The sequence below is a fragment of the Hippoglossus stenolepis genome, chromosome 5, assembly GCF_022539355.2.
Source record: "Hippoglossus stenolepis isolate QCI-W04-F060 chromosome 5, HSTE1.2, whole genome shotgun sequence".
Classification (NCBI taxonomy): Eukaryota; Metazoa; Chordata; class Actinopteri; order Pleuronectiformes; family Pleuronectidae; genus Hippoglossus; species Hippoglossus stenolepis.
In genome coordinates this window covers 5,928,945-5,951,075 of record NC_061487.1, presented here as the reverse complement: position 1 = coordinate 5,951,075, position 22,131 = coordinate 5,928,945, and the positions used below count along the sequence as shown (strand labels likewise).

The 22,131-nt window shown below is 40.7% G+C and overlaps 1 protein-coding gene across 4 annotated transcripts in view; it reads left to right on the top strand.

Annotated features, from left to right (window-relative positions):
• ptprz1a (protein tyrosine phosphatase receptor type Z1a) overlaps positions 1-22,131 on the top strand; it is an 85,740-nt gene that overhangs the window by 55,192 nt on the left and 8,417 nt on the right. The window contains exons 11-20 of one of the 4 annotated variants that reach the window (XM_035157533.2): positions 2,122-2,162; positions 2,255-2,966; positions 3,918-4,469; positions 8,199-8,337; positions 15,804-15,892; positions 16,177-16,283; positions 18,893-18,913; positions 19,569-19,665; positions 19,935-20,017; positions 21,416-21,550. In XM_035157533.2, coding sequence (XP_035013424.2) covers positions 2,122-2,162; positions 2,255-2,966; positions 3,918-4,469; positions 8,199-8,337; positions 15,804-15,892; positions 16,177-16,283; positions 18,893-18,913; positions 19,569-19,665; positions 19,935-20,017; positions 21,416-21,550 — 1,976 coding nt within the window. Of the gene's footprint in view, positions 1-2,121; positions 2,163-2,254; positions 4,470-8,198; positions 8,338-15,803; positions 15,893-16,176; positions 16,284-18,892; positions 18,914-19,568; positions 19,666-19,934; positions 20,018-21,415; positions 21,551-22,131 lie in introns of all 4 variants that reach the window. The other 3 variants (XM_035157532.2, XM_035157531.2, XM_035157534.2) reach the window with 3 other exon arrangements.

The window sequence follows — 22,131 nt, the reverse complement described above, 5'->3', positions numbered from 1 at the left end:
GTTTGAACGGGGGAGATTCATGAGGCGTAATGTTAGTAGTTCTGTAAATTCCCTTTTACTTGTTGTCCATTACTACTCAATATGATTCATCTCCAGCCATGTTTCTTTTCTTTTAAAACAACTTCTGTCCTTCCACTCATCCTCCCTTTGAACCCAGAACCATACGAACAAAGTTTTGTTGTTTCTCTGCGTCTCTCTTCACCCTCCCTATGTTATACTCTGGGCTATACAGTTTATCTTCTATTTTACACACAGAGCGGTTGTTTGCCTCTTCTTTTTCTGTGTTTATAACTGTTTCATGACTCTCTCTGTGGTCTTCAAATGTGCTGTCCCTATATATTTCTATATTTCTAAGACAAAGGGGTCACTTCCTGTGTAACTTTCATTTCACATGGAAAGCCAAAGTCTCCATCTTTGTTTTGTTTTCACTTTGTGGCGTCTGTTCCTTCTGCATCTCACAGTAAGACCAATGTTTGCATGTTTGCAGCAGCATTTTGTGTAACATGGATTGGAATGGCAATCACAATAACATTGTATTTTAATCTGAGCTTTACATGGAATAAACTACTATGTCTTGTTACAAAGAAAAAAAAAATCCCCTGCATCCTACTTCAGTGTCAGCTTGCATGAATGAGTGAAACTCTGCAACATTCAGTAGGTTTACAAGATGCTTTGCTACCGTCTATCTACCGTCATTTTTTCTATTCAAAACAGTAACGTTAACTTAATGCTACAAAAACAACAGAGAATTAATTGATTTTTTTCGAAAAAAGTAGAAGTAGTTTGATTTTTTTCGAAAACAAACTACTTCACATAGTTTGTTTCAGCTTCAGAAATCTGCAGATACTTGCTTTTTTCTGTTTCATATCAATTTACGTATCATATCAAGATTTTATCAAATAAACTGATTTAGCTAAAAGAGCTAGCACACGTATTTGATAGGTTAGATTTATACTTAATCATCATAACTTCAAAGTAATTCAAAATCAGCCCATAGATTTATCTTATAATTTCAAACTCATTTCACATGAAAGAAAGAATTTTTTAATATTTGTTTTTTCTATAATGATTGACTAAATTATTAATTGTTAAATTTATAATCAATTTACTTTCTGTTAATTGCCTAATCATTTAATCAACAAATAATTGCAACACCAAATCAAGTGATTTTTTTAATGTAATTTAGTGTTTTTCATGCGCTGCATCATTAAAGAATCAAGTTGTCTTCAACCAAAATGTGCCTCAGTTTGCCCCAGAAATCCCTCAGGCATCTCTCTCAAACTAGTTCATAAAACTTGTAAAACCTCACCTCATGCTTCACAAACCAGTTTCATCTGGTCTCCATGATGTGTCACTTAGCCTCAGACAGGTAAGAGCCACACCTGCCCTCCACATGTCTGCTGTGTGCTGTGCGTCTGAGCTCAGTCAGCCTATGTGGCATTTGCAAATAACTCTGTGAGTTTGTTTTATCCCTCTTGTGACAGACGGGCAGAGTTTGGATTCCAAAAAGTTTAGATAACAGAGGAAAGTAGTTGAAAGTTGTCAGTTTGAATTCCTTTCCTTGGCTCGTCTGGTTTTATAAGGAGGATAAAACAGAAAATTGATTAGTTGCAAATGCTTTTTGTTCAAGGTTTTCTGTGTTTGCTTTTGTCTTTGGGGGAACTCGTGCATGAAAGTCCAAATGTGCCCGACATGTTGCATGTAAATGTTTCATCCTTCCAAAACACTGCTTAACTTGCCACTGTCTCCCTCTGTCATTTCACACATTTACATCCATCCAGAGCACATTTCATTATCACGTTTTTAACTAAACTAAACTGAGCTTTCTTTATATGTTTCTGAAAACCTGGAGTCCCACATTTCTTTGCTTTTCTTCTCCGTGATGATCTCATCACATTTTTTTCAAATCGTTTTACCCTTTTGTCACGTCTTTGCATTTTTGTGGGGGGGGGGGGGTTGTATACTTTCCTCCTTAGGACATTAACAGCAACATAAATACAACTCAGAGAAAAGTAAAACCAAAGTAGACACAAGTTCAATTGTCTTGTCCATGAGTTTTGACATTTTGTAAGTTATTTTAGTCTTTGTGTAACTAATGGTGTAACCTGTGCCTTTTTGTAGAAAATGCTCTGGATCCAGATTCAGATGAATTTGATGATGAGGTATGAAGCTTATTCTTCATTGAAAACTGCATGTTATTGTGTACTTACAGCTGTCATTGTTCTTTATTGTCAAATCATTCTGTCACCAACAGAGCAACTATGAACCTGATCCGGCCTGGATTCCTACAAATTCACCAAAAACCACCACTTCTGGGTCCCTTCTTTTACCTTTACCTGGCATTAGAACCACAACTCCAGAGTCAGCTCAAAGAAGAACCAGCACTGATCCGCTTCCCCCTGTCAGATCCACACAGGTTGGTCAGGTCCTGAGCCAAACGGAAGAGACAGCACGTGACAGTACCTCCTCACAGCCACCAGAGGTCGCCCTATCACCAGAAACAATAGATGCTGAATTAAGTGGCAACGCTCCTATTTACTCCACTGCCACAGCAACAGCCAAGGAATTCTTCATCTCCACTCCCACTACTCTTTCCGATACAAAGACAGATGGTGGTTTTGGACGCATCAGTCCAAAAGGTGTTGTTAGTACGACAGCTACTACATTAACCAGTGCAAAGACAAAAGCTGTTAAAAGTATTTCATTTTACAGCACCAGCGCAACCACACTAAGGTCTCGTACCCGTGAAATGAGCAGCACGACGTCTTCATCCTTCATCCAGGCCGAGACCAACCGAGGCTTGGGGCATCCCCTAAATGAAGACACTACCCCTGACAGCAGAGGTTTTCCAGAGATCCAAATGTCAACCTCCGAACCTTCCTCAACTGAAGCTGTCACACGTAGCCCCACGACCTCTGTGCGCTTGAATGCTGTTCTCTTGCAGACGACAAAGTCTGTTTCCAACGGTGAGCGCCCCACTGTCCTCCCCTCCTCTTCCTCCTCCTCCGCCTCCTCCCCTTTGTGTGACACTACAGACCCAGACAAAGCCCCCTCCACCTGCCTGCATGACCCTCCTTCCTCATCTTGGCCTGTGTTGTCTGCCTCTGCTCTGGACTCCAAGCATGCCGCTACTGCAGCACTGTCTATAAATGACCCGGCTTCCCCTTCAACCCCTACACTCGCTGCCTCCGCCCTGCCCCACCCCCCTCACTCCTCACATCCCTTGTCTGGTAGGGAGACTGACTCTGTCTCCCCTGGGTCTGATGATAATGATAGTGATGGTGATTTGTTGTCTGGGTCTTCATCTTCGTCATTTTCCTCAGGGGACCCCTTAGTGTTCAGGGATACCCCTCCTATCCAAACAATTCCGGATCTGTCCGTCACCACCGTCACTGCTGAACCGTCTGAATCTTCCTGGGAACTATCACTCTCAACGATCTCTCTGTCTCTTAGCCCCACCCTTCAGCCTTCGATTCTTCTTTCTAGTGACTTCACCCTGTCTGGTGCAACACCGGGCCTGTCCCACTCTTTCTCTGAGGACTCAAGGTACGCCACGGGAAGCACCATTGAGTCTTTCCTCCCTGAGGTCAGTGGTGATGGGTTTTCGTTAGGTAGCGATATGGTCACCATGTGTGGCTGTTCCGTGGAGCCGTCTGCTTCCTCGTCCTGGTCTTCTCATGTCCCGCTGCCGTCTTCAGCCTGGGACTCTGCTAGCTTAGATCTTTACTCTAGTGTTGGCCATCCTTCAGCCTCTAGTGTTGGTAGAGATGACCATCGCTCTGTGTCGGTGGCGGGTTCTGATGGTTTGCTCCTAGACCAGCCTCTGTTCTCCCATAGCGCCATCTTGCCCTCGTTATCCTTGTTACAATCCCACCTTCTTCAAGCCACCCATAGTGACCTGCCCGTTTCTGTTGCAGCCACAACGGCTGGCGTCAGGGATTCCTGGTTCTTGGCGTCAGATGGGGACACTGACCTCCATACCTCTGCCCTCCCTTCCTCACCCACAGCCACCCCATTCACCCCCACTCCAGAGGGACAGGCGTTAGATACTAGCAGCAGTGCCTCTGGTTCAGCTCTGTTCCCTGACTCCCAGGAGGGCTTAGATCAGGAATGGGACCGGGTTCAAACTTCGGCCTCGGGGGAGAGCGCACTCCCTATTTTGACCAAAATTGCTAGCACCGTTCCCCCATCTACAACCTCTGCTTCTGGCCAGACCCCAGATGATCTGGAAGAACGCTCCTCAGCATTCTATTTTGAAAGCGAGAGTGGCAGTGCCGTCACCTCGGAGGTAGGAAGCACTGCAGCTCCAACCACTCCTGCTGAATCCTTGGTTTCACCCTGGCCATTGGGTGGGGAGGAGGAGAGTGGCTCAGGGCAGGGTGAAGGCCTGTACGACAACGAGACGTCCTCTGACTTCAGTATCCCCGAGCGAACGGAAAGAGAGTCGGAGGAAGAGGAACCAGTTGCAGGTAAAAAAGCTGTCAATATCGCGGAAAAAGCTGCATTACACCTGCACAATACCAAGGAATCAGGAAGAGTTTTGGACATCCAAAAGATGAATCATCCACCATCTGACAACAACAAAACATCTAATTTTTTCATTTCTTTCTGTCCAATTGAGGATTTCATAACTTCAATGAATCACCATCTTCATCATCATTTTAGGCTCATAATTTTAGAACCTTTAGTCCATCTGTTTTGTAAACCACTTATTCTGTTTATGAAGGCCGTGAGCCTATCCCAGCATAGGTCTGGTAGGGACACAATAGTTAGGAGGCCAAGTCTATCACTGAGCTCAGTGCAATAGTGAAGTAGATTAATCCACAGCTTTACTAGAATGGAACTGAGTAGAGCGCATACCTTTGCCACAGCCCAAAGGTTAAGTTCAATCAATCTGCACTAAATTCCACACACTCTTAGATATTAGTTCTCTAAATATCTCTGAATTATCTTTTCCTCAACATCCATAATTTATTCTTTGGGAAAACAGTGAAACAAATTAACCAACAAACAAATGGACAGGGGTAACAACATAACTTCCTTAAGGTAACAGCAAAGTGTTGCCACAAAATGATTGTTTTTACTTAATAACAGTAAATAATGCTGCTACGTTATATTTACTTAATACTATGATATTCCTGTCCATGAATTAATTGGTTTAATTAGTATAAAAAGATATAACTTATATATTTACTTAATATATTATTATATTATATTAATATAGAGACACTATTTTGTGGTAGGTAAATTTTACATGATACTGGCATTGTGTAAATTCTTACAAGGACTTTATCAGGTGAATCCTTAATGTTACTTCTTTCAGTGTGGTCATAGGATGAGGTGCACATTGGTACATTGCTGACTTTTGGCAGTGGAATGAGGTTTGGCTTTTAACCAACGAAAGCCTGAAGTTAGTGGCTCAGAATTAGTTATTTTAAGGCTTATTATCAAGACAGTAAACTTCAACTCCAGGCCCAACAGTCTTTTATGAAACCTAAAACAGACAGACCTTCTTATTTTGAGTTACAACTTTAATGTTTATGTATTCGTGTAGCTATATTAAAGTATGGCGCTTTCAGTCATAAGTCATGAAGTTTCAGTCTTCAAATGGTCACAGCGTGAGTGAGACTGAACAAACAAAGGAGTGAGGCGTCCACTGTGATGGATTTTCGGTCTGCAGCAAGTTTCCAGTCTCTTTAAGTTGATTCTTTACCTGAAGGTTCGAGAGTGTCGTGAACTGTGCGGTTGGTAAAGACCTTTGAGGCAGGTTCGTGGTTTGTGTTTTTGGCCTCTATAAATAACATTGAATTGAAGACAAAAGAAGAGGCCTGGTGCTCACTGTGTCACACTCGCAATGAATCCAAGAAGCCTTGAAGTGCTCTTGAAGAAAAAGAAGACAAGAAGACATTCTTCAGGCACTCCGAGGCAGAGCAAGGAGTGAAGATGTATTAAAAGGCTTTATTTAGTCAGATGTATCCATAAAATACAGACTGGGGTCTGTGTCCAAAATCACCCACTCGTTCATATCCCCCTACTCACTATATAAGGGCGTCTATGTAGAGGAAGATGTAGTGAGCTCATTGGCAAATGAAATATACACTTTCCGACACAACTAGGCGTATTTTCTCTGCGCGGCTAATTACGTCATTGTCAAAGGATTATGATGTACGACAACGACAGCAAAGGAAGCCGGTGGAAAATCCCATGATGAATTTCAAATGTTTATATTACACTTACGTATTAATGCTTTCAGGTAAAAAGCACGTAGCGAGGTCTGCAGGTGGCTTTCTTCCTGCTGCCCTCTCTTCTCTTCTCTCTCTGCTATATTTCTTCCTGTCAACACCGTGACCGCAATGCATGATGGTATAAATTGCTCAGTTAGTGACCATCGGTTGTGTCGTACTTTTTAGGATGCATTGTGGGAAACAATGAGTTCACCATATAAGGTATACAACATTCAGACAGCACTACAAAATGGCGAACTCACTATATAGTGGACTAAATAGGGATTATTGAGTGATATCGGACCCAGCATTGTTCTTTGTCACGCTGACAACAATAAAACCAGATTTACACCTGGTGCTCTATATAGTCAATGCAGCGTAAGTCAAGGTTGCAAGAATAATGAAATAATAGCAGAGAAAACTATGTCAGAAAAAGAAAAAGAGGAAAGAAATCATGACAACATTGCAAGTAATACTAAAATTGGTTAAATCAAATTCAGTCATTTAAAATAGGATCTTACTTTTTTCAGTGTATTTCCATATCATCACTCCTGACAGCACAGATGTACAGTAGGGAAATCAATTCTTAAATTTGAAGTCTTTTCCATAGGGAACTCAGATAGATGTTTTGTGTCCTTAATTGTCCTCAGATCATCCCTGAGTCACAAAGTCTCTTCAGTGTCTTCACCTAAACCAATAACCTTCTCCATTCTCTGTCCTCTGAGCCTTTTCTTCTCTGAGCCCATTATCATCCCCCACGTGTGCAGGGTATTGTAGAGGCTGACACACTGCTGGATGAACGATTGAATGAGTTTGTTGTGCTCTGAGTGTGCACAGTGTAGAAAGCACACAACAGGCCCTTTATGAACTGGTCAACAGGGCAGACCCAGCCATTCACGGCTGAACTGATTCACTTTGTGCAGTAAAGGTAAGTTCTGACAAACAGCCTCCCAGTCAAGGATAATGCACACTAGTGTTTCTCTTATTGGTTATCACACGATAAAGGGAGGATTCAGTGAGGTCAGGTTCAACCATCAGGTTTTCATTCCCCATTATTCAAAGTTACAATTGTGCTGCTTGATTGACTGAAGCCCGCCTCTGTTTGTGTGCTGCTGCAGTTTGCCACATGAATTTTCATGATGAGCTTTTGTGCATCTGTCGAGTGGTTTGAATGTGATGTATTGTATTCTTGCTGTAGATGCCCGAAAGTGAATGGCGCTACATTGTGTTTCGATGCTGGGCTGTTACCACAGTTTTTGTTTTTTTCTGAAGTGTATATCAGAGGTCTGAGAGTGTTGGATTTTTCTACCTGCAAACAGTTCAGGGAGGCCAGGCTGCTCTGGAGGCAGGAATGAGCTCAGTGTTTGAGTCATCCTCGGGTTCTTCTTGTACACTTTCTTTTTACATCAGGCAGGGCAGGGACCAACGCTAAATTTGGAAACGTGAATAGGACAGAAGAAATGTGTGGACATATAGAAGAAAACCCCTAATACTTAGGAGATGTGTTTTAACAAATCTGTGAATGTTTCAGAAATATTCTGCTGTTGTACATAGAACTCCCAAACTGTTATTCATCTTATTGTCATCATATTATCATCCTGTTATTCAGCTAAACGTAATTAATAAATGTTCAATTGAAGAGCTTCAGCCACCCCATGATCAAGTGAAATATCAAGTTCAATTGTATGAAAACATTATTGCAGAACTGCCCACTTTATTATAATTTATACTGTTAAATAAGATCATATTTGGAATAGAGGCTGGTGTCAATGATCAGAAACAAAAGGTCAGAGACTACACTCTGCAGGTTAAGGGCTAATGAACTGAATTCCTGCAGCCAGAGCAGCTTTTCCTCTGAGGAACACAGTACAGAGCAGAACAGATGACGGCCCTGGTTTCTTCTCTCACTCTGCTGTAGCTTTACTCTCTGTCCCCTCTCTCTCTCTCTCTCACTCTCCCCCTCTCTCTCTCCAGACGCCAGCAACAGCAGCCATGAGTCAAGGGTCGGTTCAATCCGGGAGAGGGAGAGAAAGGCCGTGGTTCCTCTGGCAGTCATCTCCACCCTCACTGTCATCGGCCTCGTTGTCCTCATCAGCATCCTCATATACTGGAGGTCAGTGCTGCCGCTGCACCTAAAGCTGCTGTCAGTTGATGGTTGTGGCCATTAGAGGGCAGGAGAAGTCCACAACAGGCGGACAGAAACATATTGTTCTCTTCTGACAGTGAAAATGTTTGCGAACAGCTTTATTTACTGACCAACTTTATAATCATGAATAATTACATGGCTCTTTTTCACTGGTACTTTAGAACCAATCTGGGTGAGGTACAGGTCCAGAGGGAGGCAGTCTGGGATCAGTTTTCCTCAAACTGTTTACAGCCTATGTGCCACAGAGAATATTCATGTGGATGGGTCTAGGGCTCGCTTGAGTTACTCTAATTACTTGATTGCAAAAAGTCCTGGATTCAAATACACACACAAACACACACACACACACACACACACAATAATCTATATAATTTGTGTAAATATAAATATAATTTTGTATTTATTTGTTTGTGCAGTTTAGACTGATGCTGTCTGAAATTGGTATCCATGTAAATTTTGGAACTCCTAAAAAGGGAACCAGTTAAGTGTTTATTTTAGGAGACATTTAGGAGACTTCTTCCCTCTCGTTCATTTACTGTTGTTATTTAATAAGGCAAAAGTATTTTTTATCTGTTTACTCGATGACTAGAATAATCGATAGCTGCAGCCCTATGACATGAGTGTCAAAAAAACATGACACTCATTCACACGCAGTGATACTTTTTGTGCCGAAGGGTAAAGGATGAGAGGTGCTTATTTTTTAGTTCGTCACAGCCCTGATGATGGCCCTTGGTCGGGCTGTCACACCTCCATCTGTAGTCTTTTACTTTTATTTTACTAACATTTGTATTTTGGTCAATTTTTACACTTTGCTGTGTGGCCATGCAGCATCAGAGACTTTTTCTTGCTGAGGGTGTACTGTAATTATTTAGTGGAAAGGCTGTGGACTGGTCTTTGAAAAACACTTGATGATTCAGATGTGTTCCAGTTCAGGGAAAAAATAACAATAATGTAATGTAAATAGCCACCACCTCCTTAATTGAATCCTCCAATTCATCACTTGAACACTCCTGCAACACACACACCACACACACACACACACACACACACACACACACACACACACACACACACACACACACACACACACACACACACACACACACACACACACACCTCCAACTGAACTCAACCCTCCGCCTCCACCCCCTGCCCTGCAGCCCCTCAAATCTCATATAATGTGGGGAGGGGAGTGAAGTGGTGACTGTCATGTTTGTCTGGGAAGCTTAATCTTCCCGAACACGAGCTCAGTCTTGATCTTACATTGCGCTGTGTGTGTGTGTGTGTGTGTGTGTGTGTGTGTGTGCTTACCAACATCCCTTTCACAAACAATACCTCCTGTTTTGTGTTGTGGATGTGTGTGTGCCGGCGGACTGAACAGAGCCTTTCAGCTGCTCCACATTTTGACAGTGGAGAGTTTTTAGTTCCTCACTGTTGACCTTGAGAAATGCTGTTTCTTCCTTTTTATTGAGAAGTATGAAATACTAGATTCGGAGCAAATAAAGGTTTCTCTGGGACTTATTTAAAAGTCATTTTATTTAACCCATTCGGGAGTCTGGACATAAACGCAGATTTTTACTTTTTACTACATTCTCCTGCTATGTGGCAGGAAGAAACCCTGCTGCTCAATCAGACCTTGAAATAACTCATTTGAGGAATCCGATCAAGGACACGCTTGTCAGACGCAGTGTAAACACTTTTAGTCGTATTTTTTCACAGACTGTCCACTTCTCATCTGCTGTGCGGGCAGTTCAACATATTGTTCTTGTTTTGCACCCTCCTTGTTGTTGTATCTCCAAGATTGAGCAGTGCTAAACTGGTAATAATCTGAAGAGCAGGGGGATTAATCCTCGGGGAAGGATGTACCCTGGCTGCAGCGCTGCAAGTGTCCACTCAGCTGAGAGCGTCCAGCGAGGGTCTGGGGATAGAAAAGGACATTCGCCTGATTATGTCAGACAGCAGGAATCGTGTCAGCGTCTTGTAGGGCGACCGGCAGGAGGCCAAACTGCACTAATCCTGCTGGTGTCGTGTCCTTTTTCTTTCCCTCGTGACAACACGGTGCTCATTTAGACTGCTGCTGTGCATTTGAGGTCAAGCAGTTTGAGAGGATTTTGGTTGAGTTTACAAGTTTACAAACTGAGAAATGCACCGCAAATTTGCAACATCATCATCATCATCATCATCATCATCAAATAGGCATCTGATCAAATCCAACTTATTAATGTAGCAGCTTTATGTCCAGGACATATGGATGTTTTTCCAACCTGTGAAGTTCCTGTGAAACAGATGTCAGAGCACTATTTGATTAAGCTCTAGAGACATGTCATGGATACAGATTGATTTTTACAGAAACCAATAACACAGAATGTGTCACACCCTGCAGCTCAACATGGAAAGTCATGACTGCTCTTTGTTGTTGAGGACTTCTCGCCACCTTCACCTACACTTGCGGATTTAACCAATGAATCAGACAATGAGGTCCCTGTGCATTGGTTGCTAACTGTCAGAATCAGTCTTTAAAATGAGAATTTATCATTGGACGCAAAATGAGTAAAGGCCCCTGAGTGCATGATGAGTTATCAAACAGCTGAAACATTTTTTGGGGTCTTGTCATGTTCTCTCCATGTTCCTCTGGGTACTCCCGCTCCCTCCCACCGTCCAGAGACATGCAGATTAGGGTTTAGGTTAATTGGAGACTCTTCATTAACTGTAGGTGTAAATGTGAGTATAAATAGTTGTTTGTTGGGTGTCAGCTTGACTCCAGCTCTCCCTGCAACTGCCTTGGGGCCACAAGGGAGAGGGCAAGAAAATCTTCCCCTAGGAATTGGGACACCACTCATTACGCTACGTCATCAGCAGCCAACCAACGTTATTACAGTGACACATCTGACATCTGCAGGCGAACGGGACAGATTGATCCATTGATCAATACACAGTCAGTCAGCGTGTTTACATCGGTTATTTCAATGTAAAGTTAGTCCTGTCCATGGAAGCTTCTGCCCTGCACTGAAAACACTATAACATTTCTTTTTTTTAAACTTCATATAGATCAAATTTAATCAACCCACACCCTGATCTGGATTCACACTCAAATTTAATGGGTTCTTCCGAATCCTTCCGACAAGTTTTGTTGAAATCTGTGGAGTTGTTTTTGGTTAATCTTGCTCACAAACAAACAATTAAACAGACAGGGGTGAAAACATAACCTTCTTGCAGAAGTAGCCATAGTCTCATATAGACAAAATGAGCCTAAAGAGACACAACATGTCAACAAGGCACAGAAGAGAGATAAGATGACCAAAACTGATTGCTACCACTTCATTTGTCCCTTTGTGAGGGGTCAGGGGTGTTTTCCCCGTCTGTGCCCGGGGACCCATTTTCTTCTAATCCATCCTTGTGAGGATCAAGTGCTTCTCAGGGAAATGAGTAAAAGATCAATCAAAATCATCATTAATATCAGAGATGTTCATTTGTCTTCACAAGATCAATTCACAACAGTAACATAGTTCTTCATAGAAATGTCACTGCAGATTAGTTTGACTTCTTGGCACCTGCAGAAACATTTCATCCAAAGAATCCGGTGTGACACTGTTTAGTTTCTAATACTATTGACTGTGAGTGTGTTTGTTCATGAGCAGCAGTGTGTTCAGCTGTTTTCTTCTCTGGGTTAAAGCGCTTGGTGTACATCTGACATCAGTATAATCAGATTAAGTAGTTTCAGTCTCAGTAGATAAACAAGTCAAATACACTAAGTCGACCAATGAACAGCAGCTGAATAACATCTTTTGACAAGGAATTGAAGCTAAGGTGTCTTATATCAAACATCATGCGCCAGAAGAATAAAGCCTGCTCTGAAGTAGTGCTGACTCCAGAGATGCAATTGACAACTTTGCCATGATCAGCTGATCTGCCTTGATTGATACAAATGTGTGGAGCGTCTTGGAGCAGTGTTTCCTCTTTCTCTCTTGTTGTGCAATTGATACATTAAACGTGACAGCATTAAATGGTGTGCCTTTTGGCATTCAATAAATTTGAACCACCCTTCAAAGGAAGGGGAAAGATAGCCAATTTATTGATTAAGTTTCATGAAAGTACTAACTACAAATTTGGAACTCTGATTAACAATAACATTAATAACTATATCCAAAATGACCATATAGATAGTTAGCAAAGTTGAAGGATATAGAGTTCTTGACAGTGTAGAGGTTGGCAAAATTCACACTTATGCAATATTAATGAAAACAACATTTGTGAAAGAAAACCATTTATTATGAAGATAATAAAGTATAAAAACACAAATTACTAAAGGTGTACTTACTATATAAATATGTGTATGTGAGTATGCGTGTGTGTGTGTCTGTGTGAGTGAGTGTGCTTTCAAAACGGCGGCTGGCCACTCTGAAGATAATAGACCCCCCCCCTTTTTGGAATGTTCACGACATGTGGCGGGGGTCAGAGAGATGTGTGGGGAGATATGCATGTGTGTGTGTTGGTGTCAGGTTAGAGAAAGTTACTAGATGCGTGCAAAGAAAGACTGTGAAGAGCATAACATAACTAACATTACCTTTCAAATAACTTATAACCAAAATATCACAGCAACACAAATCAAACTTATAAACATCACACAGAATCGAATAAACAGTCTTTGCTTAGCCTAGTATAATTATTAAGCCCAGTTGTGTTACCCATCCATGAAAAGGGAAAAAAGGTTGATGTGCTGTTCGAAGTCCAGTGAAGTGCTCTTGCTGGTTTGTGGCTCCTGTTTTTGTGGTTCGGCTTAGCGATGCAGCTCTTGTGCTGAAGTTCTTAGGCAGGTCCTCGCGTCGCTGCCTTTTGGAAGGTTTTAGCAGTCTGATCCAGGCAGGCCTGCTTGAAGGTTGGTAGAGCTTGGGGTGAGGAAGTTTCCCTCGCTGGGTGAGCTGAAAAGCTGCACCTCTCCTCCATTGAAGTTGATTAGAAAGAGAGGTGAGCTGGTAGAACTGTAGTTCACAAATACCAGGTCCCAACACTCTCCCATGGTGAGTGGAGTGTGCTCTTACAGTATATAATGGGAACCCTGGGCCCAGGTGTTCCCACAGACCACACAAAGACAAAGAGAAACAGCACAGCAGCCAAAAGGTGGGGTTTTCTTTATATAAAGATTAATGGTATTACAGCTCCCCAATAGTGAAGCCAAAACCTCTTGATTGCCCCCTGGTGGCTGGCTGCACTATAGGAAATAAACCAGCGTCTCCTCCATGTTAGTGGATGGCACATGAACCAAACAAAAAAGTTATGGTAGTTCTTGTCACACTGTATGTATGTGTAAGTGTACATTTTTCCAGTATGTTTGGTTTTAATTGTTTATTTGATTAACATAAATAGATAAATAAAAATGAATAGTGAATAATCATGACTGATTCGTGATTGGTCAAGCGTGTGTATTGGCGGGACCTCCCTTCCGCGGCTCCACTTTACGACAACTACTGCACAGACTCTGACTCCATATGACATCACCACTACAAGATGGCAGTTCCCACATCCAATATATTTTGGCTTCATATTTGTACAGTTGGAAAAAGTGGAGACGCGTATTTTTCTATTTACTTTTATGTACAGTCCTTGAGCTCCTCGAATAAGTCAATGTAGTTGTTCCATTACCTCAGACAGACATTAAAGGGACATAGCATGCCCATTTTACCACAAGTTGATATGGTTCGGGGTCTTAATGAAATGTCTGTAACATACTTTGTCAAAATACCACAAGGATCATTTAAACAGCACCTTACCTGTATAAAACAGCCCTCCACCGAGTGACCTGTTTGAGTGCCTGTTCCTTTAAATGCTAATGAGCCAGCTCCCCTCCCTCTCCCCATGATTTTAACGATATAAATTACATATTTTATATGAATAAATTATCAAATATGCATCCCATACTTGTTTTCTTCTGTTGTCCTGGAGTTTTAATTTTCCCAATCACATAATTAATGTCCCCTCTGCCCATCCACTACAAGCACACAAGCAGACAGACAGAGAGAGAAAGAGTGGGGGGGCTATAGACCATCATTTACCCCAACCCGACATTCAAGGTACAACAACAAGCGGAGAAAGCAGAATCGGGCTGACCTTATATGTACAGTCTATGGGGCTGACCAGAGAAATGCCGTCCGTGAACAGCCAGGCGGCTGCGTGCTGAGAACGGCGCTGCTCTAGCGGCGCTGGTCGGTACCCGCGTAACTACTGTAACCCGGCGAACTACTGTAACCCGCATACAGTAGCGCTGAACATGCGGAAGTCTTCCACACTGGTGCGCTGTGTGGCGCTGACAAAATTCCAGCTCACGCACGGAGAGCGGCGGTCGCTCCCGAGCAGCTGCTGCAGCCTCCCAGTCCAAGTCCAGACAAATGCCACATGAGTGAATCGCGGCTGACCAGCGGAGAATGCTCGTCCCGTGTGAACAGCCCGGCTGCGTGTGGAACGCGCTGCGCTGCTCGCAGCCTCGGTGTAAACACGGAAGATGACTGTGGGGCGTGGGGACGGTGGGGGTGGGCCAAGACCATGTAGGAGACTTCAGTTCCTTGTTACGACACAATACCCAGGAAGCGCAGTAATTCGCTCAATGATGTTTCTGACTTAGAGAACTATAACAAAACGCAATGTTTTTCCCTTTTGGGTTGGTAGACATGCCAGATACCCACATTAACCTGTAGAAGCACTAACAAAGTGGAATTTGCATGCTATGTCCCTTTAAGGATTATCATGTATAAAAACAATTTGAAAAGTTTTTCTAAAACTAATATTCAAATTAACACAAACTCGGAACGTAAATGAGTTTGAGTTTCTTTTTTTTCTTTTTTTGTTGTTTTTAAATGCACAAACTGAAGCAGAAATCAGTGGTTGACACATTGGTGTGTGTGTGTGTGTGTGTGTGTGTGTGTGTGTGTGTGTGTGTGTGTGTGTGTGTGTGTGTGTGTGTGTGTGTGTGTGTGTGTGTGGTGTGTGTGTGTGTGTGTGTGTGTGTGTGGGTGGGTGGGTGGGTGGGTGTTTTTCTGTGTGTCTTTATGTTTGCTGGTGATAATCCCTGATGCCCATTTCTGGCTGAGACAACACAAGTTCATTAGAGGCCATCTCATCCATTTAAAAACGTGTTAAGGATTAACGCAGCATCTTTCTTCCTGTGTTTTGGGGAAGATTACCCCATGTTCTCCAAAAATCTGGGCTAACGCAGAGACACATGAAAACAAAAGCATCCTCATCTTGTCAGAACCAGTGCAGCGTTGTTGCTTTGGTCTGTTATTATGCCCCTTTTCTGTTCCTGCCCAATACAGCCATGTCTCTTTATTTCAATCATTTTTCCCTGATTTGAGCATTTCTTCTATGGCGATAACACTTATGTTCTCTCTGATTAAAGCGTTTAAGGTGTTTATTTTAATCAATGTTTATTTTGTCTACAGGACCTGTTTTCAGACGGCTCACTTCTACATCGAGGAGAGCTCATCGCCCAGAGTCATCGCTGCAGCATCCACAGCTGCATTAACATCTGGTAACATACGTTTGTGTACTTGTGAGGGCCTACGCCATACTAAACTTAAAACATGTAATCTCTGATATGTGAGTACCAAATATAATGTTCTGTCCTTCCTCATATGTCAAAAGATGTCCCTATTCACTGTATATAACTTTAAAAAATGTCATCATCTACTAAGATATTTTCCTTTTCCTAAAAATATCTGAAATTTTTTTAATGTCCTATCTTAAATTTCTCATTTCCAAGTGTCCAAAAGTCTCAGCATTTTCTAAAAGTATACTTGCTTTCCAAAAAAAAAGAAGACCTGTTTTATATTCCAGATGAGCAGACTGCGTTTCCAGTCACGGATTTTGTCCAACACGTCGCTGAACTTCACAACACCCAGGGCTTCCAACAGGAATTTGAGGTATTAAGTCAGAAGGGTTGTTACCTTTGCATAAAAGTTCAACTATTTTATATTTCTTTACAGACTGACTGTGGTCTGTGTGTGTCTGTGTGTGTGTGTGTGTGTGTGTGTGTGTGTGTGTGTGTGTGTGTGTGTGTGTGTGTGTGTGTGTGTGTGTGTGTGTGTGTTTGTGATTGTCGTCATGTTGTCTGCATGCTGCTTGTTGACCTGTGATGAGGTCTTTTTTACTGGCTTGATGCAGGGCTGCAACATTACAGGACTATCTATCAACAATAATGAGAGGGATTATAATAATGATGAGTTGCGGTCCTGGCTCAGCGTCTTGTGGGGAGCCTCCATTTATTCATGTGAGCAGGGAGTCAGTTGTCTTTTGTCTGTGGAGCTTCAACAGAACAACTGGTTACGAGGCTTCAGACCTCAAAGACATCAAGAGCTCCTTCACCTCATGGATCTAAGCTCCAATTTGTTTTGTTCTGAAACTGCCAATTAAGGAAAAATCAACACAAAGTAGAGATGTGCGGGCCAGCTCTGACGTCATTAGTTCTGATAGTACAGAACGGATAAGGGGACTCCCATCATGCACTGCACTTCTCTCTCTTTTCTCTCTTTCTCTCTCTCTCTCTCTCTCTCTCTCTCTCTCTCTCTCTCTCTCTCTCTTTATTAAATTCAATTAACTGGAAATGCTATAAATAAAGTAAATTAAACATCATTACATCCGCAATTATTATGATTAATATTATCATTATTATTATGTGTGATGACAATAATTTGAAATAGTTTTAGGCTTCTCACATATGCCCACATCTAAATAACAATGGAGATTACAACACTTACAATCAGCAGTTCATCTCACATCAGGTCAAACATACGGCAAGACATTAGCACTCAACAGTTTACGATAAAGATTCACATTTATTATTTGTTAATAGAAAATTAAATGTTCAAGGCTCTATCTAAAGAGAGCGGAACCTTGATTAATGTGATTAGTAACACCAGTGTTTACACATTTCATGTCAAAATGGCTGCAGTGAAAAGCGTCTATTGTGTAAGAAAACAGTCAAATATAGAATTAGAAATTAACTTTATTTTTTTCTAAACCAGAGCACAAGCATACCATTACATTACTTCAGAAATAAGAGTTGTTGGAAAGTAATTATGACAAAACTTAATGATTAAGATAACAACAAAGGATTTATTTTTTAATTTAAGTATTCTTTATGAGGCTGGGTATCACAGGTAAAGTATTCCGAAAGGTTGCTTTAAAACAAGTTGTTTTTTGGTTTTCAAGATACTGTGTGTCAATCACCTGAACACACTCTCTTCTATCACAAAATTACAAAATTTACAGAATATAATGGATGTAATGGTTTCCACCCTCCATCCTTTACTTTTAGATTCCATCTTGAGTTTAAAAGGTAAATAGATAAGACAGATATAAAGCAAGTAATATACCAAATCTCCAGTTTGAAAGTTTTTCATTGTTTGGAATCAACTAACAATTCAGAAGTTGATTACATTTTGGTATGATCATCTGGTTAAGTTTTTAACATATAATATTCTTAAATTTAGAATAATGACAAATGTTCATTACACTGTCATAGTGCTCAGTGTTTTTAATATTTCTTGTTCCGTGCAAAAACATAATAATATTCACTTAAAAGTGAGGTAAAAATCAGGAAATGTAGTTGGATATTTTTGCTTTAACAGTAACATCTTCAAGAATTCCCTCGATTGTCAAAATTGTCGAAGGATTAATTTTCCCTTTCACCAAATAATTGATGAAACAAGTGGTTGTTTCAAATCTTAAATCAGCTAAAAAAGAAGAGAAAAATTATGATAATGATGATGATGATAATGATGATGATGATGATGATGATGACGATGATGATGATGATGGAAAAAGATCTAAATTAAATATTGTGAGACATCTAATATATTTACATGGAAAATATACATAATTCCTACTTAGCTGTTTATGTGGCTAGTAAAAATGATTATTCCATTAATATTTTATTTTTTATTCTATTTTATTAGATTACCAATTCATCCAAAACATGCTCCTAAAACCCCACATCGGCATATTCCACATTTCTTGATCAGAAAATGCTAAATTCTGAACAAGGCCAAATTGGGAATCTCCAAATGGAATATGCTGACCCTTATACAATTTTGAATATTGTCATATTTGGAATAATAGTGGAAGATTAGTGGGCATGTATTATTGATACAAATAATATGAATATGAAAAAAATTTAAGAAAGAAAAAATATTGTTCTACAATGTAGCAGAGGATAAGTAGATGGCTCCAAAAAAACTAAAAATAATTAGGTTCAATTAAAAAACAAGTTTAAATTATACATAAATAGAGAAATTGTACATCAACTGTGTGTAACAACAGAGTCTGAGTCCACCCGCCCATGTTTCGTCTCTTTTTGTTTGGGTTTATTTTCCCTCTGTGTTGGCAGAAGCAAGAGCTGTGCTGTGAGACAAATGTGTTTTTTGTGGGTTTTTTGTCTTGTCTTGTAATTTGTATTTTTGTACCTCTTTGGTTGACTGTGTTGTCACGGAAACGTCCTGGCTGCCTGCTGCTTCCTCACCCTCATCATTAGATACTGAAGGAGAGCTACGAGGTAAGACGCTCTCCTCCTGACGTCTGTATTCACTGACGGATGCTGCTCCACATGACATATCTGTTTGTTTGTTTCGTCTTGTAATGCAAAGTGCTTTAGGAAATGTGAAAAATGTGGATGTACAGAACTGCTGTTTGTCGCAAGTGGAAGTTTGTATTCTACGACAGGTCACTAGAGGATCATTAAAAAGTCTTAAGAATTATGTAGATTGATTTTTAACATTCTAGGCTAAAAAAATGTCTTTAAAATCCTTAATCACATGTTTGCCAGTTGTAGTTACATACAGTGTAAGTGCCGCCATCAAAGTAAACCTAATGCAGTTTAATAAATCATCCAATTAATTTAAACTTTGTAATGCTTCAGTTAAGTTTGTACTGCAACTGTCTGAGAAAGTTGTTGGTTTAATGATAGTTATATGCAACATGTTTCTATTGTTTTGTTGTGCATACAAACAACTAATGTTGTGTGATACTATTTTAAAACAAAACAAAGAAATGACAATAAACAGTGACAGGGGTAATAGTTCTGTATGAAATGCGAGGGGAGAAAAGAAGAAACTGAGTATGTAGTCATTCAATACATACTGAACTTAGACAGAATGTATGAAGGACGTCTTCTGACGGTAAAGCTTTACTTTGTATGTGTGTGTCTTCAGGAGGTGCAGGTGTGCACAGTGGACATGGGGATGAACACTGACAGCTCCAACCATCCTGACAACAAGAACAAGAACAGATACAGCAACATCCTGGCCTGTGAGTGCACTCACTTCAGCAGAGTGTCAGGAATGATGAGTTTTCACTGAAGGATTCAGATCAGAACATCACTTTCACTGATAGATAGATAGATAGATAGATAGATAGATAGATAGATAGATAGATAGAAAAATGTCACTGTAAGAAGCATTCATACGGAATAAAATAATTGGTACATAGGACATGACACGATATGGATGGATGGATGGATATTGCGCTCCACATTGATCTGATGACATTCCTGTGTGTTTCTACCCGGTAACCCTCAGATGACCACAGCCGGGTGCGGCTCTCCTCGCAGGCTGATAAAGACGGAAGGACGAGAGATTACATCAACGCAAACTACGTGGATGTGAGGATCTCTGTGTTGTATTGTAACCGTATTTCAGTTTCTTTTTTAATCTCCACACAAACTTAACCCAGAGGCTCGTTTCTGAGTACTCTTCACTGTGAAACACACAGTCACAACTTCTCTTCACAGAGCCACTGCATGGTTTCCCTCTTGTCTCCCCGAAGCCAAATCAGCCTATTTCTAAACCTATTCATGAGGCTCACTGTTGGCAGCGAGAACCTGTGCAGCTCTCCATTATGCTTGTCACTGCACCATTAAAATCTCATTTCCAGTGTCTTGTTGTTTTGTGAAAGGCAGAGGCGACACAAAAAAAACCCCTGCGGCAGTCACGGCCTCTCTGGAGAGCTGACGTACAGGTTATAAAGTTGGTATAAGCACGTTGAGGATCACTCCAGCTCACACTTTTGTCTGAGTCTCACAGTATGAAGGCAACTTCACGCTGTGAGTCATGTGAAGGTTATCAAACTATTAAAGGGAATGAATGTCCTCTGCTGAGAACTAGTGACACTTTCTTTCCTGTGCTGGCCTTAACTAAACCAACTCCTTGGAACTCAGCCTGCTCTCAACTTTTGAGTCAAAAATGTTATCAACCTTGATGAGTTTTGTATGTAATGGCAATTCATTTTTTAGCCCATAACCTCCTATTTAGTAAGAGGCATCAGACTGATAATTTTATTGTATTTCTAAAAGGCCCTACACCTCTGAGTAGACATGCAGGTGTTGAACACTGCTCCCATAACAGAATCATTTTTAAAACTAACTGTCAAACTGGAGCAACTAAAAAAGTGAAATACGGAAAAATCAATTTCCGTGAATTTGAATTAGTCAATGTTTTCAGTTAATAGGTTGTTTAAATAGTAGCTACTCAGTCTGTTGGGCAGTTGCTTTGTACAGGCCCCATGTACAGTAGCTTAACAATACAAATTAAACGCTGCATTAAATGATTTTAAACACTAAATGACAGAAAGACCCAAACACAAGCTGACGGACACATGATCACTGTTTATGGGTCGATTTGAAATTGTGTACAGACATTCACGGTTTCCAGAGGATGACTCCTGGTGACTGACCCTTCTTTTGTTGAGAGGATTTCCATGAAATTCCGTAGTCTCCTGATTTATTCTCAAGCGCCTTCATCGGGTCAAATCTACATCAAATTTGTCCAATACCTTTGATTTCTATCATCAAGTAACCTGCAAAACAAATGACATTCCCATCAGCCTCAGCTGACAGTTGTGTTTAATGTCAACACTAAAATGTTATAACCTGTTCAACTTTGATGCTATGGAAATGATTCTTTCTTCTTCAGATTCATGTAAGTTTCACACATTTGTTGAGGTTTTCAAAGCTGATGGAGCCACTGTGTGTGTGCGTCTCTGTGTGTGTGTGTTTCCTCAGGGTTTTAAAAAGACCAGGTCGTACATCGCCGCTCAGGGTCCTCTGAAGTCGAGCACCGAAGACTTCTGGAGGATGATTTGGGAGCAAAACATTGGCGTCATTGTCATGATCACAAACCTGGTGGAGAAAGGACGAGTGAGTCAACTTGAATCACAAAGTCTGAAATGACTTTTCAGTTTGTGAGGTGAAATAGACCTGAACAGTAATTTCACTTAAGATTAATCTGAATAAGAAACAAACTAGAAATCATTCTCATTGATATCAAAATTAAAACAGACTGATTTTACATTTTTAGACACATTAAAAGGTTTGTTAACTTTTTTCAAAGGAAAAAGGGTTTTGAAGGAAAATGCAGACATACAGTATTTGCTGATTTAGATGGTACACCATTAGGTTAAATGAATGCCATTTAATAAAACATCCAACTAATTTAATCTTCATGATGCTTGTTTAGTTAAGTTTGTACTAAAACTGTTTTAGAGTTGTTGATTCAACTGTGCTGCTGTTGAACTGAATTGTATTTTAATGAATTTACAATATATCATGAAAGTTACATGCATTATGTTTCTATTACTTTATTGTTTACATTAACAACTTGTGTTGTGTGATACCATTTTAAAATTTGTGGAACATAAACTCAATCACCCAGCAACAGTAGTTGTCAGATATTTAAAAATAAATCGTAACAGGTAATATTTCTGTGATAGTGTCAATAA